General features: G+C 36.4%; 2 protein-coding genes, 2 non-coding genes and 2 pseudogenes across 4 annotated transcripts; 1 reads left to right on the forward strand and 5 right to left on the reverse strand.

The window, feature by feature from the left end:
* Window positions 1-7,062: 7,062 nt before the first annotated feature.
* Window positions 7,063-13,910, reverse strand: LOC126409342 (ATP synthase subunit alpha, chloroplastic). The gene has a single exon (XM_050075385.1). It carries the CDS (start codon window positions 10,918-10,920, stop codon window positions 9,397-9,399), a length of 1,524 nt encoding a protein of 507 aa, XP_049931342.1. The 5' UTR covers window positions 10,921-13,910; the 3' UTR covers window positions 7,063-9,396.
* Window positions 7,393-7,480, reverse strand: TRNAS-GCU (transfer RNA serine (anticodon GCU)). The gene has a single exon. It is a non-coding gene; the product is annotated as a tRNA-Ser (tRNA).
* Window positions 9,192-9,263, forward strand: TRNAR-UCU (transfer RNA arginine (anticodon UCU)). The gene has a single exon. It is a non-coding gene; the product is annotated as a tRNA-Arg (tRNA).
* Window positions 13,911-13,918: 8 nt separating the features above from the next.
* On the reverse strand, window positions 13,919-14,961 carry LOC126409343 (ATP synthase subunit a, chloroplastic-like; annotated as a pseudogene).
* A 225-nt stretch (window positions 14,962-15,186) lies between these two features.
* LOC126409344 (30S ribosomal protein S2, chloroplastic) lies at window positions 15,187-15,898 on the reverse strand. Its single transcript, XM_050075386.1, has one exon. The coding sequence runs from the start codon at window positions 15,895-15,897 to the stop codon at window positions 15,187-15,189; it is 711 nt and encodes a 236-aa protein (XP_049931343.1). The 5' UTR covers window position 15,898.
* Window positions 15,899-16,070: 172 nt separating this feature from the next.
* LOC126409341 (DNA-directed RNA polymerase subunit beta''-like) lies at window positions 16,071-18,501 on the reverse strand (annotated as a pseudogene).
* Window positions 18,502-18,508: the final 7 nt, after the last annotated feature.

An 18,508-nucleotide genomic window follows, 5' to 3' on the forward strand; every position in this document is an offset into this window, starting at 1 on the left:
GAAAGTCGAAGTATATACTTATTCGACACAAACTGTGTTTTTTGAGGATCCGCTGTGATAATGAGAGAGATTTCTGCATATCCACCCGAATCGAGCAATAATATCAGAATCCGACGAATCGGCCCAGACTGACTTACTAATAGGATACCCTGATACGTTACAGAATTTGCTTTAACCAACGATCCAATCAGAGGAAAAATTGGGACTATTGTATCGAATCTCTTAATAGCAGTATCGATCATAAATGAATTCTCTAGCATTTGACTCCTTATCACCCAAGGCGTTAGTCGTACACCTGAAAGATAGCCCAGAAAAGAGAAAGAATGATTGGATAATTCATTTATATGGATCCTACCCGTTGAGACCATAAGTGAAAATGACATTGCCAGAAATTGACAAGGTAATATTTCCATTTCTTCATCAGTAAATTAGTACACCTTGAAGCCATAATTGATTTCCTTGATACCTAACATAATGCATCAAAGGTTCCTTGAAGAACCAGAGGGCAGGGTCCTTGAGAATCATTACGAGGCGTCACTACAAGATGTTTTATTTTCCATAAAAATGTGTTCTCTCAAGAAAGGCTAGAGAAGATATTGACCGTAAATGAGAGGATTGTTTACGAAGGAAAACTAATACGGATTCGCATTCATATACATGAGAATTATACAAGAACAAGAATAATCTTTGATTTCCTTTGAAAAAATGGAAATGGATTTATTGAAGTAATAAGGCTATCCAATTATGATGCTCGTGTAGAAAACATCTCAATAAATGCAAAGAAGGAGCATCTCGTATCCGAGTGCGGAGAGTTTGAAGCAAGATTTCCAGATGGATTGGTAGGGTATTAGTATATCTGAAACATAATATAAATGTGATAATTGTCCTCTAAAAAGGAAATATTGAATGAATAGATCGTAAATTCTGATACTGATATTTTGCTATTCTTTCTCTTTCTAGGAAGATACTAATCGCACCGAGAATGGAATTTCCATAATTCCTGCAAAACCCTCTGGTATCGTTTGAGAATAAAAACTCCTGTTGGCCCAACGAACCTAGAATCATTAACCGAAATGGTCAAATGATTCTGTTGATGCAGTCGAGTAATTAAGCGTTTCACAATTAGTGAACTAGATTTATGTCATTGTCATAACCTAAATTTCCGTGGGTTCATAAAAAATCGAACTATTTAAACCATGATCATGAGCAAGTGCATAGATATACTCCCGAAAAAGAAGTGGATATAAGAAGCGCTGTTTCCGGTATCTATCTATTTCTAAATAGCCTTGCAATTCGTCTTGCAATTTATCCATTGTTTGCAATGAAACTTGAACCGCATGCGGGGAGGATTCTTGGGTTATTAAATAATCAATACATAGTGCGATATGGTCCTAACAAGGTATATCATAAAAACTGATATACCTGGAGACAAGACGTCTAATCAACGCATCCTCTCTTTTCCATCCAACTCGTTCGTGTTTGGGTATAGTTACAAGAGATTGTGTATTAGAAATCCTTTATTTTGCAACCCGATCGCTCTTCTGACTTTGGAATGAGTTATATTTATCAGTACACCGTTTCTTATACACATTTGGTTACACTCCAGTAACTAATGGAGAACAGTGAATAGTTAGGATTTTTTTTAAAGGAATCAATGATCCACTCGCAGGAGAGCCCTTTCCCGCATCAGGCACTAATATATTTTTAACGTCTAATTAGATCGGGTATTCGTTCGAATTCAGATAAGAACGGAAACTCGTTGCTTTTGGTTTTCCTTATAATGGAGCCATATAGCTCTATCCATTATTCACTTGACCCAACTGTGAATGAATTTGAACCGTTCTAGCTAAGAATCAAAAGGACATTTTTACCGATCTGATATGACCAGATAAGAATGAAGTATTCTCAGAGTTATCCATTGATACGACATGCTGTTTTTTCCATTCATTCCCTTTCAGGATCAGTCGTGGTCTTACAAACTCTACCGATGGTATGGACGAATCCGCTCATCCAAATGTGTAAAAGATCATAGCCGCACTTAAAAGCCGAGTACTCTACCGTTGAGTTAGCAACCCAGATAAGGATCTAATTACGATCGAAATAAAAATCAAGAGATTTGATTACCGGAACCAGTCAAGTCAAAATTACCGGAACCAGTCAAGTCAAAACATTGAACTAACATAAGCATAAGAATAACAGCAAGTTTAGAAGAAACTATGATTCTAAAAATCTATACAATAAAGAAGAGCAGATTCACAGATAAGTATAGCTTTAGTAAATAAAAAAAAGACTTCCTGTGTCACAGACGATCCCTCAAACCAATCCTTTGAATGAAGTAAAAAACCAAACCTATGAAACCGCAAGAATAGATCGATTTATCTACGATCGAATTCTATTGTATTCTATTCGTTCGAGAGACCATTGTCAATACAAACGAAATATTGGGAAATCAAATCAAACAAAATACAATAAATAAACTAAATATAAATAAGATAAGGCCTTGTGTTAGATTGGCACTACAAGAAATGAAAATGAAGTGAAGTAAAGAAGAAGTAGGTAAAAAGAATATCGTATTTATTCACTATCACTATAGGCCCCAAGATTCACCTCTTGTTTCTTGAGGTGAGGGAGTCCCAAGGAAAACCATCAGATTAATGGTAATCCCATAATTCATGGATTTCAGTTATGACATATAATATAATCCTTTTCTATCCCTCTCATATTCATATAAATATAAAAAGACAAAGAGATTCTTGTCATTCTTTGTCCTTACATTATCTCAAACCATATAGGAACAATAGCGAATAGGTATGAATATAGCAAGAGAGTGGCGAAGAAACAATTAAACAAAACTAGAACTAGCTACTATACCGGTCCATCTTTGATTTCATTAATTTCATTTTGTTTGATTAACTCGAAGTTCCTTAAATACCTCTGCCTTTTTGAAATATCATGAACAGTTCCCGTGGGTTGAGCTCCTTTTCAAGGAAATATAGAATAGCAGGAACATTTAAATAAGTTTGATTCTTTATCGGGTCGTAAAAGCCTACTTTCCGAAGATCTCTTCCCTCTCTTCGGGATCTGACATCAATTGCAATGATTCGATAGGTGGCTCATTGGGATAGATCGATGGGCAATACCCCCCCCCTGGAAACGTATAGGAAGTTTTCTCCTCATACGGCTCGAGAAAGAATGATTAAAATTGATGGATATAAATCTATAGCAAACGGATCCTTGAAATCATCAATTAAATTATGATTGAAGTCGTCTTTTTTCCTTCTTCCTTCCTATAAAATAAAAATATCATTCGTCCTCATAACTCAAGTTGGGTAATTCTCAAAGGACTAAAAAAGAAATCCTTAAAAAATCCTTAAATAAATATTTATTGAGCGGTCTATAACCCCTTTTTTGTCTCGTCTGGAATATATTTCCATTTCTTACTTATTATGATCCAATCCACTTGATTGAGACAATCATTGAAAATGGTGTTTCTTGTTTTGGAATCACTTATCCTTGAATCATTAGGTTTAGACATTACTTCGGTGATCTTTAATCTTCCGGAACGGCAGCAACATACCTTTTGGCTATTTCTTTACGTCGAAGAATCATACGAACGATTCAATTCCATTAATTCCCCTGTGATACACTTCTTTATCATCGAAATAGTCTCACCAATTACAGCAAACTTTTTTTTTATAGAAAAGTCGGTCCAATTTGACCTTTTCTATATCGAAGATATACTTACGAAGTCGTTCCAAATTATTAATTGGCACTAACCCTAGATCCTGCCTCTGATAATCATTTATTCTCGAGCTCCATCATGTACTATTTTATTTACATTACAACCCAACATCGTGGAGTAATGGTGAAACAGAACAAAATATGTCGAGCCAAGAGCATCCTCATTGAAGATGATGGATGTAAAAATCCACAGCCGATCATGTCATTCAAGTCGCACGTTGCCTTCTACCACATCGTTTCAAACGAAGTTTACCATAACAAAAATTCCTATAATTCGGAATCGGTACGGGATTGATTCAATATGGAATTAAATCATGAATAGTCATTGATTGATCTTTTATTCTATTTTTTAATATTCTCCATGGACGCATATGTATATCTAACAAGTATCCAGTTTGCCCCCTGATTCTAGCGTATGAATCATTTATTTCACCATTTATAAGAAAGACGAATAAACAAGAAGTTAGTTAACAACCTGATCATTTGTGACAATCAGTCATGAGTGAAATGAGCCAATTCTTGCTCGAACGACTAAGCTAAACTAAAGATCTTTAATTGGATTTCCAATACCGGAAAAGAATGAGTTAGTAACTGATTAAGCCATTCCAATGAACCAGAAAGGGCCAAAGTGGTTTGATGGTAAATGATAAATTAACTAATCTCAGACTTCATCGAGTATCAAGGATTCATGAAAAATGGTTTCACATAAAAAAATCTCGTACTTTGCCATCATTGCTATTGGTGGAAAGCAGTTCTTCCGTAAAGACTCAATTTGATCTCTGAATCAATCAGCAAGTCTGTGCAATCACAACGAATAACTGTAATTACGGATATCTCTTAGACGTCAATTTGATCATTTTGATCATCATAATAACATGAAATTTAATTTTGCTTTTCCTTAAATCATCAACTGTCTAAACCAGATCAACTGTCTAAACCAGATAAATGGACGAGAAACAAAATCTAAAACTAATTTCATTTCTTTGTTCATGAGCATCAAACATAATAAGAAATATAGTAAAAGTCAAAAAATGAATAAAAAAAGACACAGTAAAGTAAATAAGATAAAGTGAACGTCCTCGATTCATTCTTGAATCTGATTGAGAATATCAGAATCAAAGCAGCATGATCTTTTGGTATCCATCGGGTTATGTTATATATACAGCTGTTACCGCGGGTAATCGTGGATATTTTAAGGCATCACAGAAATTTCTGACCGAAACCAAAGACTGTTTGTTGTTTGTTCTTACTGAAATAGAACAATAACAATACAAAAGGGTGGCATGCTTCTTTTCGGCATATTCTGCTTTTTTGCTTCCAGAGTCGTTCGATAAAGTCAAGTAAATTAAATCCGCGATTCTGCCTACCAATGGATTTACAATTCCATTATTCATCAGTTCATTAGAACCAGATGCAAATTGGGTACAATACAATGCATCTATTCCTATTGAACTTGATTGTTTGTTGATGAAATCGGGAATAGCCACAGATATTTCAATTGATACCTTCCATTGTTGATCAGCACATCACATATCTAAAAAACATTTCATCTGGATTATATTATGAATCATGCATACCCGGTCAACCAACAAAAGAATCTTCTTTTCTTATAAGCTGTGTAAGCTGCGTGCTATACCAGTACCAGACACGTATAAGTGCAAAACAAAAAAGGTCCAGATCCGTTTTTTATTCCCATTTTTTCATTTGAGTCCAGTCTTAGGAACTCGAATCCCGTTGATGGAATTGGTACCACGAACTCGAACCCTCATTAGAATCCAAATAAAATGAATTCTCAATTGGGATAATTATTAAATGAGATACGATTACCATATCTGCTTTACCATTAATTCAAAGTTAGAAGATAGAAGAGGTTTCTTTCACATTTCGACTCAGAATGGATCATGCAGGAATCAGAATTTTCTGGATTCAAGCATAAAGTTTCTTTTGACTAACCAACTCCAATATGAACGGTACGGACATAGACTGAATAATCCAATTTTGAATTAAATCAAAAAAATATCTTTTCAACGGATCTATGTCTATGCTCCCCCCACGCCTATACCAAAATCATGGATTTTTCATACGTGTGTCAGTCATTGAAAGTGAATTCCGTGTGTAGGAAACAGAATACAGAATAGAAAGGTAAAGTCTAATTCAGAAAAGAATCATTAACATTAAAAAATCATTAACATTAAAAACCAAACTAGAAAGAAAAAAACTAGAAATAAAGAATAGATTACGATTACATTGTATCCAACATGAACCTCCTAAATAGAAATTTAGATGATTAAAGAGAACAAATAATATTTGTTGAGTTAAGATGGAATTAATCTGGGACGGAAGGATTCGAACCTCCGAGTAACAGGACCAAAACCCGTTGCCTTACCGCTTGGCCACGCCCCATTTATGTTTCTATTCAAACACGAATATACATTAATATTGGTATCGGGTGTTCGTCAATTCCAGCCCAGTATCTATGGAAGAAAGAAGTTGTTGCTGAGATTCGACACGTGTAAATCCGGAATAAAACTAAATTCATTGATCATTACATATAATTAAATTAAGATAATTAAGATATTGTATGAAAGTATGATTCCGTATAATTCAATTTGACAATTGAAGGATCTTTGATTGGGGAATTCAAAGAAAGAAGGACTTTTTACCTACCCTCTTTCTTGATTTTTTCCCTTCAAGAAATAACTCAATAAAAATGATATTATTCTAAGAACAAAATATTTGTTATGCCTAATATCTTTAGTTTAATCTGTATCTGTCTAATTCTGCCCTTCAGCCGAGTGGGTTTTTCTTCGCAAAATTGCCCGAGGCTTATGCTTTTTTGAACCCAATCGTGGATTTTATGCCGGTCATACCTGTGCTCTTTTTTCTCTTAGCCTTTGTGTGGCAAGCTGCTGTAAGTTTTCGATGAGATCCTTGATACTGTTCTAGAAAGATTCATGACTTATTCAAAAAAAAAAAAAAATATTTTACCAATTTACCAAGAAAGATGAGATAAGTAGTGCATTAAGACAAGAACCCTCGATTCAAACATTGAACATTCTTCAATAGACTCCGTGAATCCGGATCACCTCATTTCCTCATTCTGACCCTCCATCCATGGAGCGCATACGGTATTCTGAGCCCCCGCAATGCAATATCAACAAATCGCATTGTAGGTATGACGAGATTCTTTTTTTGGTAACGAAGGAATCAGAACCTTATTTTATTACAATACAAATGAATTGAATTCCTGTTAATTCCTTTCTTTTCTAAAAACCACTTCGTTTCTTGGTATCAAAAAATGAGATGGTACAAAGGTTGAGAATCTATTCCCTTTTTCTCCCCCAACAGGTCTTGGAGATTTGTAATGCTTACTCTCAAACTGTTCGTTTATACGGTGGTGATATTCTTTGTTTCGCTCTTCATCTTCGGATTCCTGTCTAATGACCCAGGACGTAATCCTGGACGCGAAGAATAAAGAATAATAGATTTTTTCTTTCCTTTTTGGTTTGGTTTCTAAATCCATCTTCTTAACTTAAAATTTTATCTATTCCATACATTTCATTTATTTAAATGAAATCATCAATCCAACCAAACCAAAGGGACTCGGGGTTTATAGAATGAGAAAGATAAATATCAAGTGAGCGTAGGAAACGGAGAGAGAGGGATTCGAACCCTCGGTACGAATAGCTCGTACAACAGATTAGCAATCTGCCGCTTTAGTCCACTCAGCCATCTCTCCAAATTGAAAAAAAAAAAAATGAATAATTCATATGTGACACGACGTGTGAAGTAAAGATTCATATTTCTTTTTCTTTATTCTAGAGATATATATGAATTTTATAAGAAATCCTATTTATACAACCATTCAAAACAGGTATCTCTAAAGGAAAAAAGGAAAAAAAGATCCCTCTTTGATTTTATTTCGTTCGAAAGGTTATTCTTTTGTTCTCCCGGCCTGGCTAGGCACTGGCCAGGCCATTCCCCCCTTTTCAACCTAACCTAAAATGAGAAATTGGAAAACTCAATATGTTATTGAGTTGAAGCAGCAACAAGAGCTATTTCGATTTCTATGATATGAAGGAAATTTATTATATTGTTATTTCCTTATTTTTCCTTTGATTCATCGTTGCTTTTTTTTATTGGAATGGGAAAAGCGTATGTATGTTCCCTCAAGTACTCAAGAGACAAGCTTTGTTTTGTTTAAATAAACTTGAGCAAAAAAAAAAATGGAACTATAAACTATAACTTAACTATATATATTATTGCACAAAACTTATTTTTCTGTTCCAACCTCGCCGATTCTATCGGACCTCTGAGTAACGACTTCTACAGCAAAACAAAAAGGTTTTTTATTTATCCTCTTGCCCTATTTCATCAAGTATCCCCGGAGACAGGGCATGTCAGCACTCTAATATTCACAATATCTTGATCGCGCCTCATCTCCTTGTTCGACAAATGGGCCATTCCTATACAATAATCACAATGTAGCGGGTATAGTTTAGTGGTAAAAGTGTGATTCGTTCTATTACCAACTGAAATAGTTAAGGGTTCTTTCGGTTTGATACATTCATATTCCGATCAAAAACTTTATTTCTTATAAGGGTTTAACCCTTTCCTATCAATGCCACAATTGGGGAAGAATATAATTTTCGCGATTTGCATCCAAAAACTGGGATTATGGAATTGCGAAGCATAATTTTTTGAGTTTTCCAATTAGAATTAGATAAGTATGAGTAAAAGATCCATGGATGAAGATACAAAAGTGTATTTCTAATCGTAACTAGATCTTCGATTTTTGTAAAGGGGAGATTGAAGCCAAATAGCTATTAAACGGTGACTTCGGTTTACCGGGGCCATCGGCATATATTGTTTCAGCTCGGTAGAAATAAGATTCTTTTCCTAAGGATTCATGTCAGTAGAAATAGGGAACGAAGTAACTAGAAGGGTTTTTATAATACCCCTCCTCTAGAGGGATCATCTAGAAAGCGAATAGCTTTGGATACATTCAGACAGAAAAGCTGACATAGGTGTTATGGATCGAATTTTTCTTATTCCGATTTGCTATGACTTCCTTCTTTGATTTCCATACCTTTCCATTTCCATACTAATATCATACATCGTCAATTTTTTCGTTTAGGTTACTTTACGCCCTAAATCGGGGAATCTATCCTTTATTCCATAAAGGAGCCGAATGAAACCAAAGTTTCATGTTCGGTTTTGAATTAGAGACGTTAATAGTGATGAATCGACGTCGACTATAACCCCTAGCCTTCCAAGCTAACGATGCGGGTTCGATTCCCGCTACCCGCTCGATATGAATCATAATACATCCATCATTGATTTTAATATGCGTCTTTATTCCCTAAGACGCATACAATCTGATTGTTTCTGTTTTTATCCAAACAGGGAATGGAAAGGAGGAATCAGAAAGAAGAGAATCGGGACGAGAAGCGTCCATTGTCTAATGGATAGGACAGAGGTCTTCTAAACCTTTGGTATAGGTTCAAATCCTATTGGACGCAATTTATTTACATCTATTTTGTTTGGATTGCTATTCCAAGAAACATATTTGGAATGATTCGAATCAGAGCCATTTCTTTTCTCAACAATTTATGTCGTACTAAGAGACTCTACCAAATGAAATAACCAATTTCTTTATGTTTGTTCCTGAAGTAGAAATAGTTCCATCTGCTCCTGAATAGCCTCTTTCAAAAGGGCTTCCGCTTGCTCGGTGAATACCTTGGTAGAAGATATGATTTCTTGTAACTGAGGCTTATTTGTTCTTAAATGGGTACGTAACTGAACAATAAATTTCTTTACCTGTCCAATTTCTAATTGATCAAGATATCCATTCGTTCCGGTATAAATAGTAACTATCTGTTCATCCACCGCGAGAGGGGATGATTGGGATTGTTTGAGCAACTCCCGTAATCGTTGACCTCTTGCCAATTGATTCTGAGTAGCTTTATCTAGATCGGAAGCGAATTGCGCAAAGGCTTCTAACTCTGCAAATTGAGCCAATTCTAATTTTAATTTGCCGGCTACTTGTTTCATGGCTTTAATTTGAGCTGCGGATCCTACTCTGGAGACGGAAATACCCACATTAATAGCTGGACGGATTCCAGCATTGAATAAATCCGCGGATAAGAAGATTTGCCCATCTGTAATGGAAATGACATTAGTGGGAATATAAGCCGAAACGTCCCCAGATTGAGTCTCAACTATTGGTAAAGCAGTCATACTTCCTTCGCCTAAACGAGAACTTAGTTTAGCGGCTCTTTCCAAAAGGCGGGAATGCAAATAAAAAACGTCTCCTGGATAAGCTTCGCGACCAGGTGGTCTTCTTAATAGAAGGGACATTTGGCGATAAGATTGTGCTTGTTTGGAGAGATCATCATAAATTATTAAGGTATGTCGTTGACGGTACATAAAATATTCAGCCAGAGCGGCTCCTGTATAAGGAGCGAGGTATTGTAATGTAGCAGGCGAATCCGCTGTTTCCGCTACCACAATGGTGTATTCCATTGCTCCCCGTTCCTGGAAAGTAGTCACTACCTGAGCCACGGAAGATGCTTTTTGACCAATAGCTACATAAACGCATATTACATTTTGACCTTTTTGATTGAGAATAGTATCTGTAGCTACTGCTGTTTTACCGGTCTGTCTGTCCCCAATAATTAATTCTCGCTGACCGCGTCCTATAGGGATCATCGAATCAATAGCAATAAGCCCCGTTTGAAGAGGCTCATATACGGAACGTCTCGAAATAATACCTGGAGCGGGAGACTCAATTAACCGATATTCAGAAGCTAAAATTTCACCCCTCCCATCAATAGGTTTAGCTAGGGCATTTATAACACGACCCAAATAAGCCTCACTCACCGGTATCTGAGCAATTCGTCCTGTTGCTTTCACGGAACTACCCTCTTGTATCATCAAACCGTCACCCATTAATACAACGCCAACATTATTGGATTCCAAATTCAGAGCAATACCTATCGTACCCTCTTCAAACTCTACTAATTCACCTGCCATTACTTCATCAAGACCATGAATACGAGCAATGCCGTCGCCCACTTGAAGTACGGTACCAGTGTTCACAATCTTTACTTCTCTATTATATTGCTCAATCCGTTCGCGGATAATATTACTAATTTCTTCGGCTCGAATGGTTACCATTAGTATCTCTTAATTCTTTCTAGGAAGCAAAAAAGGAGAAAAATAATACCTATCCTATAGTAGAAGGACTAATCGGTTATTTCTTTCATGGCCCCAAGTATGCCAATATTAGCACCGATGGTGCGTAAATGTAACTCGCCGTTCAAACAATTATTCAGAGTTCCTAGAGCCCCTTGTAAGGCTTGTTGGAAAACTCGTTGTTGGACCTGATTAATCGCTCTTTGTTGTTCGAAATGAATGCTTTCGTTTTTGTAATTTTCTAATTGTTCCAAATTCTGATAAGCGGCATTAATCAAATTTATCTTTTCTTGTTCTATCTCAGAGTATCCATTCACTCGAAACTCTTCCGCTTCCCTTTCCACTTTCTGTAAGCGAGCCCGTGCTTTTTCAAGCTGCTCAACGGCTCCTCCGCATAGTTCTTCTGAATTGCGAATAGTACTCAAAATCCTCTGCTTTCGATTATCTAATAAATCACTTAATGAAAGTAGATTATCTCCCCATCAATTCCACAACTTCCACGATCTCTTCCCGAACCGAACATGAATCTTTCGATTCATTTGGCTCTCACGCTCAATTAAATTACTTATACTTATGGGGCATTCCCATATCTCTTTCTTAATGAGCCTACCCTCTCTTCTCTGTTCGTATTCCAGGATATAAAAACTGATACAAGAAAACCCAGGATCTCTGGAGGGCTCTTCTGACCAGACCAAAAAAACTTGTAATTGTCAGCAAAGTCGTTTCTTTTATTTCTTCACATCCAAAAGAATTCTTTCTCATTTTATACACATAGGTCGTCGATTCAGCATTAGATAAAAAGGAAGGGGCGAGGTACCCGTTTTTCCAGTCAATGGTTCAAATCATTTTATTGATATGAGTGTTCTATATCAAATAAATTCCCAACAAAATGATTTATGCATTTTGAAACCATCTTATCTTGTACTAACGCAGTGGTAGAAAGAGTACCGTGTTGTGCTTAGACTTCAAACAGTTCAGCTTTAACCATGTTAACTAAATGGTCTCACATTATTGGTTAATAGAGAATCCAATTTACCAACGAGTCACGAAATGCTATGGTTCTTACATAGGACTTATTGATTTATTCAGAAGTAATTCGTTGAGATCGTGCACCTTTCTCTATTATTAGATTACAATAGCAAAATATAAAGTGCAGCTGGTTGGTTCCAGCCTATTCTTGAAATACACAACTCGCACACACTCCCTTTCCAAAAAAGATCAATACACCAAGCACTACACTTAGATTTATTAGATTTGTTGCTAAAATATCGGTATTAAACCCGAAACTCCCGGCGGATGGCCAGTGACCCAAAAAACGAAAGAATCGGTTAGATTTTTCATATGCTCTCCTCTTATCTTATGGATAGGAATAGGACTAACAAAATAAAAAAAGATTTCCTTTTTTGTATCACTTCACTCCTTATTTAGATCCCCGATAAGACACTTATGAAGTCCCAAGTCTCGTGTCAATTGCGACATACCCTCCTAAAATAAATAAAAAAGGGAAAATGCTCATTCATTGGACTAAGGGCGGGAAAGAAGAAAGCGAGCGGAAGCGGATCCACTAATTCCTCAAATCAGTACTTCCCCGGAGTATTGGATCAAGGAAGAAGTGATTGTAGGAGTGAAGTGTTGAGTTGATATAATTTGAAGAAGCGAAGTGGCAGGGCCAAAGCAAGAAAAGAAGTACGTATTTTTCACATTTTCACGTTTCTAGGATTACACAAAGGGATTAGCAAATAAAAGTGCTAATGCCACGACCAGCCCGTAAATTGTTAAAGCTTCCATAAAAGCCAGACTAAGCAATAAAGTACCTCGTATTTTACCCTCTGCTTCTGGTTGTCTAGCAATACCTTCTACGGCTTGGCCCGCAGCAGTACCTTGACCGACTCCGGGTCCAATAGAAGCAAGTCCTACGGCCAATCCAGCAGCAATAACGGAAGCAGCAGAAATTAGGGGATTCATGGTAAGCTCCTCACAACAAAAAATGAAGAAATGGTTAATGATATAATCAAATAAACCAATGAATTCTTATATATAATTAATGTTATTATTAATGTTATATATTTATATTATATATTAATTAGTTACATTACTTATTATTTCATATTCCATCACTAAGATCCATACAACTAAACTAAGAACTCCGAACCCAATTTGAGTTAAGAAGTGATGTGATGATATTTGATATTACTGAATCATCAGAACTACTTCAATATCTCGTTTTTATTCACTATCCAAGTCTTTGAAAATCCATATTAGTTCTTCTATTTCTTTGTTCCGAACCCACTCTTTCAATTCCTCCCTCCTTCATCTTCTCTATATGCATTCATAGGCTTAACTTCATATTCAATCCACATATACAATAAAGTCACAGACGAAAAAGGGAAGAGCTTATATATCGTAATCCATATAAATAAAGTGGAATCTATATCTATTAAAGTGGAATCTATATCTATATAATAGAAAGTTGATGGGGAATGAAATAATATAGATGGGTAGTCCATATATATGAATATCTACTATCACATATACATGTTTTCTTCCATAATGTAAACCATCGCCATCTTATTTCTATTGAATCGGATCGGACCCTGGAATCATCCTTCTAAGCATACACCGGAGTTCACATATAATATGTAATGTAGCTCGGCCCACCTAACCTACTGAATTTTTCATCTGATTCGTGAACTCTTTCTTGTCTTTGTCATTATCTCACATGGATACAAACGAAGAGATTCATCAAAGCGAATCATCCCATATCAAGATTTGATTGATTGATCCAACTCCTCTTAATTCCAATTTTGGTCAATTGTTGAATAGAATGGAATGAAATAGCAACGGTTCCGCAGAACATAGTTCTTGTTGTTTCGTCGCGCGTCCCAAACGGATAACAATTATTTATTATCCAAATTATGAATCTTCGTAATTGACTGGGCAAATAAAGGCGATGTATGACATGAATAGGAAAAAAGGGGATCTTAGGAAAAATTGGGAATCTCCCCCTTTTTTTTACAATTCCGTAGTGTAATACGTAATATAATAAATATTAATATCGTACATATATATCTGTTCCTACTCTATATCATACATATCATAAATATAGATTGATATATCAATCATTTCCTCAAGCGGGTATCTTGAGCTACCCATGAATTATTTATTGGAATAAGATTCATGGGCTTAATTTTGAATTGATTGAAATGAAAAAAGAAAAAGCGACTGTTTGAACTTTGAAATTCAAACAAAGCATTATTTTCTTATTTCTTATTTGTACTCAATGATGACCTTCCATGGATTCACCTATATAAGCCGCGGCTAAGGTTGCAAAAATGAGAGCTTGAATACCGCTTGTGAATAATCCGAGGAACATCACAGGTATAGGAATCACTAAAGGTACTAAAGAAACAAGAACAACAACTACTAATTCATCGGCCAATATATTCCCGAAAAGTCGAAAACTAAGTGATAAAGGTTTTGTGAAATCTTCTAAGACATTAATTGGTAAAAGTATTGGAGTTGGTTGAATATATTTACCGAAATAACCCAATCCCTTTTTAGTAAGGCCTGCATAGAAATATGCCACTGACGTGGGTAAAGCTAAAGCAACAGTAGTATTTATATCATTCGTGGGTGCAGCTAACTCCCCATGAGGTAACTGTATGATTCTCCAAGGTAAAAGAGCACCTGACCAGTTAGAAACAAAATAAATAGGAACAGAGTTCCAATAAAAGGAACCCAAGGACCATATTCTTCTTCTCCAATTTGAGTTTTGCTCACGTCTCGAATGAATTCAAGAACATATTCGAAAAAATTCTGACCGTCGGTCGGGATAGTTTGTGGATTCCGAACGGCTATAGCGGCTGAACCTAATAAGATAGCAATTACGACCCAGGAAGTTATAAGTACTTGGGCATGCACTTGGAAACCCCCTATTTGCCAATAGAAATGTTGGCCTACTTCCACGCCGGATATCTCGTATAACCCCTTTAGTGCGTTGATGGAACATGGTAGAACATTCATATTACCCTCTGACAGAAATGGAACTTAAGAAGGAATTATTTTGATTCAACCATTTATACTAATTTAACTTAACCATATATTTCAGATATTAATTAATGAATTAATCACGTAATATATCCCCGGCAATGAAAATCTCCTTTTTCACATTCAGGAATAGTAAGAATAACCGATTCAATGAATCTCTGGGTTTCCCGAAGCGAAGTAATTGACTTATCTTATTATTAATCAACGACTTCTTATATAGCTAGAACGTCCCTGACAAATTGCGGATACTAATTTGTTAAGAATCAATCGGATGGAAGCTATAGCGTCATCGTTGGCTGGAATCGGAATATCTGCGAGATCTGGATCACAATTTGTATCGATTAAACAAATAGTTGGAATACCCAAAGTGACGCATTCTCGAAGGGCCGTATATTCTTCTTGCTGATCAATGATGATTACAATATCGGGTAACCCCGTCATATATTTGATACCGCCCAGATATGTTTGAAAGTGAGATAATTGTCTCTTCAATATTGCTGCATCCCGTTTCGGGAGACGACTGAGTTGCCCCATCTCGGCTCTCACTCTCAAGTCCCTGAACTTCTGAAGCCTCGTTTCCGTAGTGGACCAATTCGTTGACATACCACCGAGCCATTTTTTATTGACATAATGACACCGAGCCCTTATTGCAGCTGATGCTACCGAATCAGCTGCCTTATCTTTCGTACCAACTATTAGGAAGTGTTTTCCTCTACTTGCTGCGTCAAAAACTAAATCACAGGCTTCTGATAAAAAACGAGCAGTTCTCGTAAGATTTGTAATATGAATACCTTTACGCTTTGCAGAGATGTAAGGTGCCATTCTAGGATTCCATTTCCTAGTACCATGACCAAAATGAACCCCCGCTTCCATCATCTCTTCCAAATGGATGTTCCAATATCTTCTTGTCATTTATCCCCACACTTCCTCTAAAAAAAAGAGACGAGGTACCCTGAAATAAATAATTGTTCCAATGGAACCTTCTACCGCGGGTTAACCGTTGATACACGGTCCAAGCTTCATTATGAATTCCTTTACCCTTGGTTTCGATATTCTCTTTATTAACAAATGACCATTATATTAGCTTAGCTAATAATGAATCCGCTCTTATGAACGATTGGATTAGATCCCATAGCATAGAATGGTTGTTCTGATGTATTATGGAAACTCTTTGGCTTTGGGATGCAAGAACAAAATAATTCTCTGTGGTGGAACAGAATATCTCTCATTTCCCCCCCGAAAAAATTCTTCTTTTGTATTTCCAAAGGAATGTTGTTGTATTCCCTTGAACGGTGAACGAATCGTTTGAATCCGGTACCAACGGGTATCATCCCCCCCAGAACAACATTCTCTTTCAGACCTTTCAACCAATCAATACGACCCCGGAGAGCGGCTTTTGCTAAAACTCGAGCGGTTTCCTGAAAACTAGCTTCTGATATGAAACTTTGAGTATTCAGAGATGCTCTCGTTATTCCCAATAAGACGGCTCGGTAACAAATAGCCTCTTCCAAAGCACGACCTGCTCGTTCTGCTCGCAACAATCCGATTAGTTCCCCGGGTGAAAAAACATTAGACATTCCATCTTCTGAAACCAACACTTTTGATGTTATTTGTCGTACAATAATCTCTATATGCTTATTATGAATCTGTACCCCCTGGGATCGATAAACCTTTTGGATCTTATTAACCAAAGAAATACGACTTTGCGCTATGGTGAGTTCAGCACCAATCAGGAATCCCCAAGGAATTCCAAGAATTCCTGTTATATGTTCGTTCCAACCTTCAACCCTTTTTTCTAGGTTCATCGATATTGAATCAATCGAACGAACTTCTAACACTTGTTCAACCTTTGGAAGGCCGTGAGTTATATCACCAGATCTCGATTTTTCATATATAAATGTAACTAATGTATCTCCTTCGTAAAAGATTTCTCCATAATCACCATGAACGGTTGCTCCTCGGGTCGCCAAATAGGGTTTAGCTGATCTTATTATGAAAGAGTCAAGATAAACCATTATAACTTGACCAGATTTATGCGTGTTCCGTGTTTGGATAGACATACATTTCACAAATAAACTGTCCGAGGCTCATTATTCTGGTTGTGGATGTCTCCTCACAATAATCGTGAGGGAGAAAGCACGAACCGAATAGATTAAAAATGATGTCACTGCATGGATTTGCATTAGAGATTCTCCCGTTTTCGTCCACTAAATAATACTTAAGTAGTTGGAAAGTCTGTTTTGGATTATTATTATCCAGTATTAAATATTTATTTAACAAGATCTCATTATGAGTTATTGAATGATAAGATGGGGAAAAATTATGAATTTTAGGTACAGTACCTAAGGGACCCAACAAATTAAGAATTGGAATCGGGGTATCCTCTTTTTCTTTAATTGATTCTTTGGTCACATTGTGATATTTCGAAACATTGATGCGAGAACAATTAGATGATGAAAAAACTATAAGAGATTGGCCTTCTTTATTTCTATTAAGAAATGTACGAACGGTTCCTTGATGTTGACTAAGTGATTGAATTTTAACCTTGGAAGAAAAAAGATTGGTATTGGCGCAATATGACCCAGTATCAGGAATCACTGAACCTGGTCTATCATTCCTCTTTCCGGTATACAAAATAGGAGACTTCACCAATTCAATTCTTATGAAATATCGAATCAGATCATTTGCCCTTACTTCAGCAGAAGAAGCCTGAACCTTTCTATAGAACCTTTTCTGTCTTGGTCCAAATTCAATACTAAACAAGTACGAACCAATTGAATACTTGTATGGGAAATTCCTCGAATTGGTTTGCCATCCCCATAAAGGATATAATTGACAACTTGGAGTCGCAAATTATCCTTTTCCTGTAACATATCCCAGGAAAAGCGTTACTAGATTTATCCATCAGCTATTTCATATGTCACTACGGGTCGTACTGAAACAAAATATTTTTCTTGATAGGTGTGATCCGTTGGACATAGACCCAATTTTTCCTTCCCAATTTTTCCCCTTTGATCCCTTATCCATTTTTTTCTTGCTCCTGGTGGTATCAAGATCCCAATGTGTCGGATATCTTATCTGTTTCTCCAGGAAAATGGATACCTCCAGAAAAGATTTTCAGTTCAATCTTTTTTTTTTTTTTTCTATTCGGACCAATCCACCTATTTGCTTCTTGTATTAAACGTAATTCGTGTATCTACTCCAATGATACTATTGTTCCGTACATTATGGATGAAGACCCGGGCAAGATATGGACTTCTTCGGAATGACAAAAAATCGATCTACTTTCATTGGTATTTCGGTCTATTCTTTGGTCTTCGATACTCAATCAGACCTCTTTTTGACGATTGAATCGACCTCTATGATGCCAATTTGTAATTCCCGAACTGCTCTTCTGTATCGTGGATCGTCGAAATAAGCAGAATACTATTTCTACGTAAATACCATTTGCGGGTATTTCAACCGTGATACTAGACTAGAATGAGGCGTTAATTCCTTCTCCCGTTCCGGATCATATTGGAAT

This window comes from Nymphaea colorata, unplaced genomic scaffold, assembly GCF_008831285.2.
Source record: "Nymphaea colorata isolate Beijing-Zhang1983 unplaced genomic scaffold, ASM883128v2 scaffold0103, whole genome shotgun sequence".
NCBI classification, from domain to species: domain Eukaryota; kingdom Viridiplantae; phylum Streptophyta; class Magnoliopsida; order Nymphaeales; family Nymphaeaceae; genus Nymphaea; species Nymphaea colorata.

Excerpts from the sequence above, each read along its gene's own strand:
- LOC126409344 (XM_050075386.1), bottom strand. The coding sequence starts at position 15,897 with ATGACAAGAAGATATTGGAACATCCATTTGGAAGAGATGATGGAAGCG.
- LOC126409342 (XM_050075385.1), bottom strand. The coding sequence starts at position 10,920 with ATGGTAACCATTCGAGCCGAAGAAATTAGTAATATTATCCGCGAACGG.